Below are 11,554 nucleotides of genomic sequence, written 5' to 3'. Positions count from 1 at the left end.
AGTCCGGCAGGTGTTGGGGGTGTTGGGGGATGCGGCGGCAGGTGTGGAGGGTCTGAACAGGTATGAAGGAGAATAAACAGGACTTCCTGCTTCCTGTGGGGTGGTTCTTGGGAACACGAGTTGTAGCATTCTCTAGCAAATTTCTTTATTTGGCACCTTAATAGTGGCATTTCTGTGGCTGGAGAAGCACTCGCCATGCTTTGATCTTAGCGTTTGGCTGCTCCAAAACCCGGCATTACCACGCACGTCCTCGAATGTTACAGCCTGTGCATGCTCCGACATCACTTGTGAACAGTGCTTGAGAACTCTTTACCTTTGTATGTGTAAACTTGTGAATGAACAACTCTGTGAAATGTAGGAAATGTTTTCCGAATCATTTGCTGCATTCATGAACCAGCATTCGTTACTGAGAGCGTGAAGACTTATATAGTGTTAAGGAACAGAGGCTTGTCCCCCACTGTAGGCTTGTGCTGTTGTATCTTCCATAAGTTGGATGCATAACGGATGTCCGCTTAATGTGGAATGTTGCATGACACGCTACAAATGCATAGATCATACAACTGAGTGAGTGACGAGCCAATGGCAACAACAAGTAGATATAAATCACTCATAAAATAACTGTACAAACAAAGTAAACCTAAAGTAAAAGGACAAGAATTTTTTTTTTTTTTTTTTACAACACACAGGACAGCAGAGAGAAAGGAAGAGAGAGAGAGAGCAAGACAGGGGGAAAAAAATAATCAAACAAAGAAAAAGAAAAAGAAAAGAACAAAAAGGGGAAAAAGGAAAAAAGAAACACACTGTTCACATGTACCCGCATCGCAAATGGAATGGTCCATCCAGAGACTAGGCCCAAGAGCTACGTCTAAAGCTATGGAATGAAAAGACACTCAGTAGTGAGAGATTAGAGTTTGTAAAACGTGTCCAAAGAGGGAGAAGGGTGTGGTTATGCACGCCATCTGTGTGGAACAGGGGTTAGGGGTGAGGTTTTGGGGGCTTGGGGGTGGGCTGGCAGGGGCATGGTGGCGAGCAGTTCTCGGCCTGATCAGTCGGCCACTGCCTGGTGCTGCGTCAGTCCTCAAACACCTCCAGGAAGAGAGGTGGAAAGAGCTCGGTGGGGCACTCCACCTTCATGTGCAGGAAGCGGCTGGCATGGCATGCGCCGATCATGCGTAGGTCCGTCACCTTCATCAGCAGCTTGGGCCAGAAGTGCGCCAACTTGTGCTTGCGGTAGTTGATGTAATGCTCAAAGGCCAGCAGGAAGTCCTCCTGGCAGCGCTCGATGCGCTCCACGCTTGTCAAGCCTGGACGGTCTGCCATGGACAGAAGCATGGATGTATTAGTGGACAAAAAGACAGACAGAACTGACATGGCTTTAATACATATATAGAAACAGAAAATGTAACAGATGGTGATGTTAAGTAATAAGCCTTAAGAACCAGGTAACCTGATCTGTAATTAGCTAAGGGTGCCTGAAAAGCTGAAATGTAGTAGAGCAGCTATACAGGCTAGCAAGTAATACCTAATTAATACCATGCATAATCATAACCACTGTTTTGGTGCCACATGGAACAGTATGTCTACATGAATCAGCGAGGCTTGAACATGTCCACAGAGTCTTGAAGGACAACGCAGTCTTTAAAGGTATAAAATATAATCTCATTCTAATACGTTGCTGCATGGCTTCCCTCGAGTATCCTGGGTAATCTTGGGTAATTGGTACCAGAAAGGTTTGCTAGAGCCAGTGCTTTTTCTAATGACTCTTCGTGCGAGTAGAACTATACGAAAGATCGACAGATTAGGAAATGGGAGTGACTTCTCTCCCTGTGACTTCATAATAACTGATGTTGTACATAGCTAGGTCAGTCCTGGATGAACAGATTAGGTCTGATATATTGTTTGCATTATAACTAGGTCAGTCCTGGATGAACAGATTAGGTCTGATATATTGTTTGCGTTATAGCTAGGTCAGTCCTGGATGAACAGATTAGGTCTGATATATTGTTTGCGTTATAGCTAGGTCAGTCCTGGATAAACAGATTAGGTCTGATATATTGTTTGCGTTATAGCTAGGTCAGTCCTGGATGAACAGATTAGGTCTGATATATTGTTTGCGTTATAGCTAGGTCAGTCCTGGATAAACAGATTAGGTCTGATATATTGTTTGCGTTATAGCTAGGTTAGTCCTGGATAAACAGATTATGTCTGATATATTATTTGTATTAACATTCTGTAGCATGTTTATATAAATCAGAATGAAAACTGAAGAAAAAACAGGAAATATGCTAAATTAATTACTAAATGACAATTTGATAAACTTCATCTTTAACTGTGAAAGATTAAAAAATTGTTGGATTATCTACACAAAAAAAGAAAACCCACTACTCTGGGAATAAAACCATGCACTGGTCTCAGTGTCAAAAGAACACAAACAGCGAGCCAACAGCTGGTTTAAACATTTACATTTGGTTCACAAGAGCTGAAGCTACTGCTTCTAACATGTCTGTTAAACTCTCAAAGGGTTCAAAGATTTTTTTAAAAGCATGTGTTGAGAAACCTTTGTCGTGTTTTCACTTCAGTTAGAGTTGTTGCCAATTCCCACGAGGGGAGGGAGGCTGACCTAACAAAAATAGGTAGCTATATCAAATAGTGCATTAGAAAGTAACACTAGTGACTCAATGTCCTGACACGATTATTTTGAATGGTCCATTGCAAAGAGTTTTTAGCCTGATTCGACAGGGGAAAGGTGTCTGATTTATGTTAGACAGGGAAAGGAGTGCGTATTAATCTCAGTAGAGGCTACATAAAATTCCATTCAGACAGATGTGGGAACCAGCATACCCAGTTAACTAACGTATAATTAACCATTTATTTATCAAGTCAGACATTATTACATGACACTTGTAATGTATCCAATTGAGGTACAAGTGGAGCTAGGCTGAAGATGTTATAATTTAGAAAGAATTTATCTAGCAGAAATAGTTCATTGATATGGAACACAAAAGAAACCTCAGGCAATTCCTGTATATAACATTCTGAATTGTGACTACTGTTTTTGAAAGGAAAAACTAAGGTGATGAAAAATATTTCAGTACTTCTGCATTAGTTTTCACTAAGATATATAGTTAGCTAGCTAGCTAGCTAGCTATCTAATAACCTTAGCTAAATTGCCCTACATGCAGTCTTCATTTTTAAATGCATAACATTTTAGGTAAAATATTTTCTTAATATTTTAGTTGCAAAGTTATATTTTGTATAGCTGTTACCAAAGTAATATAAACTGTTGACTAAATTATTTAATGTAAAGTTATTATGTCCTTATAGTGGATATTTCTTTTGAGTATGTGACGTAAGCATGTCACAGAGATAAGTACATAACCTCAGGGAAGAGGGAGCTATGTGAGAAATGTGTGATGTGCAACTGCTACAGCCAAACACCCTACAAACGTGTTGGAAATTTCTCCTGGTGAAAGACTGTGTAATGTGTGAACCCCTGTCACTGATCAGTCATGTAATGTGCCAACCACAATGACTTCAAGATCCACAATTACAAGACGCTAAGTTATGAGTGTGAACAGTACAGCACTTTGACAACTCTGAAAGTAGTGTAGTGTTGTCACGTACGGCCACCCTCCTCACACCCCTCATGTCAAGGTTTCCCGGTCTTCCTGCACTCCCTGGTTCCATGCCTTAGTTACGTTTCCTCCACCCCGTCTGTTTCTCTACTCCACCCTTTGTTTTAACGGTTGGTTATTCTGTTATGCTTCCAACAGGAACAAGGCAAGAGGTAGAATGCAAAATGCAGGAGGTGGTTTATTAAATGAGGAAACACGAACGGTAAAACAAAGAGAGGCTAAGGGGTGCTGAGGGTAATCCAACACGGCTGGAGTACACGGAAAAGCAATGTCGACGACATAAGGCAAACCTGCCAGAGAGACATAACTTAGCATAATAACCAACGACCAGAAGACCACAGGGCTTAAATAAGCAAGACAAAACGAAACTAAGGCATGGAACCAGGGAGTGCAGGAAGCCCGGGAAACCTTGACATGAGGGGTGTGAGGAGGGTGGCCGTACGTGACAAGTGTAGCGTGTCCGTAGCATTATCTGGCATTTCTGGTATTTAGGAATACAGTTATTTAAATTATAGTGAAAGTTTAAAGAAATGTAAAAATGTAAATGTTCAATTAGAACTTTTGGATGCTCTTCTAGCTAAATGCTGCCTGTAGCAATTAGAAGCAGGTTCATATGTTGTGGACTTCAAAAGATGGGAAGTAATTCTTCTGTTTTTGTTGAGCATATTCAAATTTGTTGATAATGTGACGCAAGCATGTCACTGAGATAGGTACATAAGTTCATGGGGATAAAAGACAACATTACATGAGGAGTACAAGTTATGGAGGTTACATAGGCTAGCTTAACATTTATGTAGGTTATGTAGGCCACAGCTGAAATAAAAATACTTTGCATGTGAATGTGAATCCTTTGTGCACTTAATATACACAATGTTAAGAAAGTTACTTTACAAATGTAGTAAGCTAGTTAGTTAATGGTACCTAGCTTTACACAAAGCAGCTTGTTTTTCAAGATGGTGTCCTAAGAAAAAGTAGCTGTTCGCAGAGGCAGTGCACCACTTCATTGATATTTCCAACAGTTTTCACCAAAACCTTTCCAGTTTCTCTACATGGAGTGCTGGTAGGTTAATAAGAACCTTGATGCTTACTTTGTGTGACGTGTCATTGACAATATTCCCAAAGGAACACAAGATACGCCACTAAGTCTGATGCAAAAGCTGGTCACAGTAAATGGTGCATGCTAATGATACATCTTCAGCATGCACCAATGTGCGTGACTCTGGACTTCACCAGCTGATAAAAAAAAAAAAAAAAAATTGTTTTTAAAAATCACAGACAATGTCTCCATGGTGATAGATGAAAAACAAATGTTTAAGACTCATTGAGAAAATCTGACTGCTCATGAAATGTGGCTTAGCAAACAAACCAGATAGTCATGGAGTAAGATGCTGACACCCCAGTGGAAAGAACAGTCTGAATAAGCTGGAGAAACAGGTGTGAGGAATGACTGAATACAAAGGCAATTTACAAAACAGAGGAATTATCAGAGTTCTTGACAATGTGGATAGAAATCAGGCCAATCACCTTTTTCAAGACATGGCTTTTTGATCTCTTGAACATTAAAACATTGACAACTATAACATAAAAGTTGAGAGAGCCCACGCACACTGGCCCCCAAAACCTGATTCGATTCAGTGCCCATGACCTGTCCTCGTAAAGTCTCACAACGACTGAAAAACAGCCCGTGATAGACACAGAAATGAAGATTGGAAGCAGTGGACACATACTTATGCATGGAAACTTCAGCGTGTTCTTTTACAATTGTTCAGCTGCTACTTTGCATAAATACAAGTGATTAGATGAGGTCAACAAACGTTTAAGGACGTGAATTACATGCATCTCTACATGCATTTTTTCTTTATCACCTCCTTGAATCAGCTCTCTATATCTCAATTGAGTCACAATTCAACAATAGTTAAGTAAAATGTATTAATATAGCTCTTTTTACAGTACATGTCACAAAGCAGCTTTACAAATGTGTGTGTCCAAATCCCTAACGAACAAGCCTGGGGCGACAGTGGCAGGGAAAAACACTCTGGGTGGGATTTAGGAAGAAATCTTAGGAGGACCAAGACACAAGAGGGAACCCATCCTCCATTGGGCAGCCCAGTTAGTACCAGTACATATTTTTAGTCCAAATAGCCACTTCAGTGAAGATGTGGAGCCACTCCAGTTACTCCAGTGGTTCTAAGGTGGGTGGGCTGTTTCTAAGACAGAAAAACTGTCGATGTGCTCTCTCCTCTGTCTGACAATTGTGTATGGCTGTTTTTGTAATGTATTTGTGGCAAATGACCTTCTGGACCTGTACTGAAGAAAAGCACAGTTACCTTTTTTGTTGAAGTTTTCGCTTGAGCATCTCTGTTATCTTCCTTGTGGAATTCTGTAGTAAGATATTACTTTGCTCCCTACATTTGCCTATGTGGCAAGCTCTCAAGGTAGAGTGCAGATTTATATGTATTACAGTGTTCATTGCTATTTCTCAGGATGTCTACTTCCGAATATGTCACACTGGATTATGTTCAGAATTTTACTGTATCCCTTTGTTTTTTTCCTAAGCAAATTGTTGTCAACTTTGTAATGTGTTGCATTTGAAATGTTAATGGTATTTATAAACTTCTCAAAATGAGATCTGGTGTTACAAGAGACTCATTGGGATGATAAAGACAGGTATTCTCTTCCTCATTCACTATTAGAAGCAGGGGGTAGCAAAGCTAAACTGCTGAGAAAAAATGTTTTTTTAAACTGTTGTCCTCTTGGGGGTGGGTTGTGTGTGTGTCACTATTTAATTGGGAAAGTTATTCTGTTTGGGTAAAACATTATGATTGTATATTACCCATTTGAGTTTATTACCTGTGCCTTTTTTTAAATTGACTGACTTGAAAGTTAGCAGTTCAATAATTGGGGGATTTTGATTGTCACTTAAACCCCATGATAGATACATTTCCTGTGGGAAAAGGATTACTGTGCTCTCAGGCTAAGGCTCATAACACTATATGTGAGGAGTTTCATTGTATTGATGCTTGGTGAGCTCAGCGTACTGCAGATTCAGTTTACTTTGTTTCTCAAACTTGCTTTAATGTCACACAACGATTTATCATTTATTTATCCCTAATAGGCTACTGCACTCTTAATTGTTAGCTCAATCGGTAATTCAATAATATCTGACTATACACAGTCTGTCATAATAGTTATATCTGACTATGCACAGTCTGTCATAATACACTTATATTTGAATATGCACAGTCTGTCATAATACAGTTAAATCGGACTATGCACACAGTCTGTCATAATACAGTTAAATCTGACTATGCACACAGTTTGTCATAATACAGTTACATCCGACTATGCACATAGTCTGTCATAATACAGTTAAATCAGACTATGCACATAGTCTGTCATAATACAGTTATATCTGACTATGCACACAGTCTGTCATAATACAGTTACATCCGACTATGCACATAGTCTGTCATAATACACTTATATTTGAATATGCACAGTCTGTCATAATACAGTTAAATCAGACTATGCACACAGTCTGTCATAATACAGTTACATCCGACTATGCACATAGTCTGTCATAATACAGTTATATCCAACTATGCACAGTCTGTCATAATACAGTTATATCTGACTCTGTAGTCTGTCATAATACAGTTATATCTGAACATGCAGTCTGTCATCATACAGTTATATCTGACTATGCCCAGTGTCATATAGTTATATATCCCGGTCAACCCAGTACTGAGTATGTTTGACAACTCTTTTGCCAAGCTTCAACTACCCATCTGAAGAAGAGAAAGCCATCAGAGGATTGCACCTTCTATAGGCCTATTTCTCTTTTATATGCAGACCTGATGCTTCTTTCAAAAATACTGGCAGCCCGATTGGGAAGTCTTACATCATTACCTTACATCATTACAGGAAACCAAACACACATTATTAAGGACTGTAATTCTTGTAATAATGTGCACAGACTTTTAAATATTATTTAGGTTTTTTCAAAAATGGGCTATAGAAGGATGGGGTGGACACTTGGCAGTATAGAACGTGCATACCTTGTACACGCCCTATGTAAATTTGGACTAGACTAGCTGACAATATTTTGCTACTTCTCTCTAAACCGGTCATTTATTTAAGGTCATCTTATTAAAGGTCATAATATTAAAGGTCATCTTATTAAGGTTTATGGGTTCCCATGGAACACACGTAGTGCCATACAAATATATATGTACAGCAAGGTAGATCATCGCTCTGGATAAGAGCATCTGCCAAACGTCATTAGTGTAATATAAAAGAAGCATATATATATGAAACAAGTTGGTCTCGTTAGTGGCCAGTAACCTCCTGGAGTCTTGCTGTCAACTGTCAGAAGCAGATAAGATAGCTAGTTATCTAACTTAATGGATTAAGTTAAATATGTGGGAGAAAAATGAAGCACAGGATCTAACAACTCAGTTGACAGATGTTACCTAAGCTTAGCTACGTTAGCCAAGATACTCTGGGGATAAACCATCCTTACCTAACTGAAATGTAGGGGCCCATACAAATTAACAGCAAAATAAGGGAAAATAACAGTACCCTGTGTAGTTGACTGATGGTTTGCTGGTCAACCTAGTTAGCCAACATTAGACAGGCTGATGTTCAGTAAAAGGTAAGTAAGCTGATGATTCATCTATAGATGCGTGCATCGAGATTGAAGGAGTAAAAGACAGCTCACGCAATGTGCAAACTGACAATGGACTACTCAGTTTTGATTTTTGTCTGATCATACTGGCTAGCTAGGTGGATGAAGTATTCTGATTTTAGCTGAATGATCTGCGGTTATTAGAGGCTGTTATCGTGTGTAATCACGTGAGCAAAAGTTCCCCCCATATCAACACAAGCATTCTGTTTTCTTCTAAACATAAAGGCAGTTATTTTGGTATTTCTTGCTCCGTATTTTTTGCATGGGTTGAATATGTGGAGTGTTGGGGCATTCTGTCCCAGTGATTCCTAACACTGACCCCATCTCGAGGGTGGGCGTAGCGCACGCGTAAGGCAACAACGCCGGAGCTCACCTGAGGAGAGCAGAATGACAGCCTGCAGCAGCGCCACCTCCGAGTCGTCCAGGTCGAAGGAGGACAGCGACACACCCAGGTCAAAGATGGCATCCGAGACCACGCCTAAGCCGCCGTTCTTCAGCTGCCCGCGTGTCACTGCCATCTCCCCGTTGAGCGTAAGCGTCTCGCTCTCGGGGTCGTAGCGCACGGCAGCACGCAGAGACATGATCTCCATGCAACAGCCCTTCAGCAGGATGATCTGATCCTCGCAGGGCAGCTGCAGCACAACGGCAGCACCGTGTTTCACTCCAACAGGACAACAGCATCAGGTCCCCACCACACACAGATTCACGGGATTCACTTTCCTGAGCCGTTCACGTTCTTTTTTCATCATGTGATCAACCCAAGTTGATGTTTTGTATCTAATGTTCTTTAAGATTTCTACCTACCTAATGCCTATTGACGTGTTACTTACCTGAGGGTATTTATGTTCTCATGCTTAGAAGGATAATAAATTGGGTTTATACTGATTACTTTGCTTAAAGTTATTTTTCTTTACCTACCACTTTTGGTATGAGCACTTTGAAAACTTGAACGTCTGTTGAGATGTTTTACCTCACAGAACATGGGCAGCTTTTTGGCGAAGTCCACAACTCGGGTGATGGCGGGGGTGATAATTTTTGTAAACTGACTGAAGGCTTCTATGTCCACCTTGCTTCCCTCTGGCGCACTGACGATCGGCCCTTGACCGATGTCTTCAGGCTGCAATGACAGGAAGCAGGAAGGGGGCAGGGCACTTTAGTGCTGGGGCGACTGGGCAGCTAACGGACATTTACCAAGTGGATGATGTGACACAGCAAAATCCTCATTCCCCTCTAAAAGCTTGAGAAAGGCCACAGAGTTGCAGCGAGCCACATTCCAAAAAAAAAAAAAAACAAACCCAAAAAAAAACAAACCGAGAGTGGAGTGAGTCCATGGTGCCCAGTTATTCAGAAGAAAAGATGGAGAGCAAGGAAACTTAAACGACAGGAGGATCATTGAGGAAGCAGGAGCAGAGAAGGCATTTTGTTTAGATCTCCCTCTCTCACTGCTCTTGATGTCATTGACTAGGGTTATTCACCGATGTGCTGAGTAGTGAGTTTCATTAACTTAAAAAACAAAACCAAAAAAAAAACCAAAAAAACATTGTTTGTTATTTTTGAAAGCACTTAATGCCCTTCTGACCAGAAATAAAGTGATGTGAAAGACGAAGCGTGGAAGCGACCAGACTGAGAAAGAGCAGACAAGGGTGCTGAATACAGCATGGACTACGACTTTCTCTTTTTCACTTATTTTTGTTTGGCAGCGTTTTCCTTCAGTCTTAACACGCTCAGCAGAGCTGTCCCTTAAGCTTTCCTCGCCTGCGCACACCTACAGTCTGACACAGCGAGCAGAGTGCTACACAAACACGGCAAACAGACACTGCAAGCATTCAGCATGTCAATTAGAGATGGCACGATACCAGTTTTTCTGTACCGATCCGATACCGATATCTTGCATTTGAATGTCGCCCGATATCGATACCGATCCAATATATTTTCATTAAAAAACACAGTGGAGCTGTGATTCAGTTTTTTGGGGAAATTGTTTATGTTGATGTATTATATATGCTACTTTTACTGACATCATGCATGGTTATAGCAGATAAATATAAATTAAATTATAAAACAAAAGACTAGAGCATTAATTTTTTCCCTTCCATTGCCATACAGTCAATGTCTCTCTTAGTGAGGTGATATTTTTTGCCCTGGTCCTCAGAGTCTTGGTTCTTACACCCAGCACACAAACTCAAACATACCCACAAACTCTTTCTCTCTGTCTGTCTGTCTATCTTTGCTCAGTAGGCTGCCTCACTTACTGACTCATGAAATTTACACTATGCAATTTTTCCCATTACTGCATGCAAACGTAATTCCACATCAACTTAATACTGGCCTTAAAATTGTTGTTCTTTTCAATTTCAGCGGTAAATCGCCGCTCTACCCGCTACACACCAAATACACGCCAGGAACTACATGATCAGACATGGCTACCTGTACTATGAGTCTCTCTGCACTTAAAACCAATAGAGATTATATATGATAATGACTACAAGATGGATATACTTTCTGGCCAAAGTCAACCACAATAACAGCAACAATAACAACAAAAAAATCTATGGACAGAGTTGCTTATTATAAAAAAAATCTACATTTTCCATCCACCATAAACATGCAGGCTAATGGCAAACAGCAGTTTTTCTGTTTTTCATGAGATTTGAGTACACTGAAGCCACAGAGTAATTAACTTTGTGAATTTAGAGAGGGAGGGTGTTTTACTTGTTGCGTTTCTTTCTCCTCTCTGGCTCAGTTTGTCAGGTTTCTCCTCTCCCTGACTCTGATCTTTCTTTACTTCACGGCCAAACTGGAAACATCATCATTTGGTTTTTATAAAGAACGGATTATTAAACAAATCAGTTGGTTATGGATCCATGGCAGTGGACAGTGCTAAAACGCTATTTTGTCTCGTTTAAATGCTCTCACTAGATGTTAGATAATCTGTACTCCACACTGAGTCCACACTAGGTTATCAAAATGCTAGAAATAATCACGTGTGTGTGAGTGCATGGATATTTGCATTTGAACATAATAGTTTTAATCGTTGTGAAGAAAATGCTAAATCTACAGTGGTGTAGGAACTGTGTCCAAACTAACCTGGCTGTCACCACATTCCACGCACTACTGCAAAGCACTGCTGTGGTATTTTCAGGCTGAATTTGTGATCGTATCAGATCGGTTTCCTTAAAAATTTCTCTAATGAGATCTGATCCAGCATGTTTTGCTGATATTGACCCGATTC

The 11,554-nt window shown here is 40.3% G+C and overlaps 1 protein-coding gene across 9 annotated transcripts in view; it reads right to left on the bottom strand.

The window, feature by feature from the left end:
* Positions 1-726: 726 nt before the first annotated feature.
* The window catches only part of thrb (thyroid hormone receptor beta), an 87,115-nt gene continuing 76,287 nt past the window's right edge, over positions 727-11,554 (bottom strand). For all 9 annotated transcript variants that reach the window (XM_027024643.2, XM_027024648.2, XM_027024642.2 and 6 more), the window contains 3 exons: positions 9,293-9,439; positions 8,696-8,954; positions 727-1,313 (listed from right to left, as the gene is read on the bottom strand). In XM_027024643.2, coding sequence (XP_026880444.2) covers positions 1,072-1,313; positions 8,696-8,954; positions 9,293-9,439 — 648 coding nt within the window. In that variant the 3' untranslated portion in view covers positions 727-1,071. The remainder of the gene's footprint in view (positions 1,314-8,695; positions 8,955-9,292; positions 9,440-11,554) is intronic.

This window comes from Electrophorus electricus, chromosome 4 (genome assembly GCF_013358815.1).
Source record: "Electrophorus electricus isolate fEleEle1 chromosome 4, fEleEle1.pri, whole genome shotgun sequence".
NCBI classification, from domain to species: Eukaryota; Metazoa; Chordata; class Actinopteri; order Gymnotiformes; family Gymnotidae; genus Electrophorus; species Electrophorus electricus.
The sequence above is the reverse complement of the archived record's forward strand: the minus strand, read 5'-3'. Positions and strand labels throughout refer to the sequence as shown.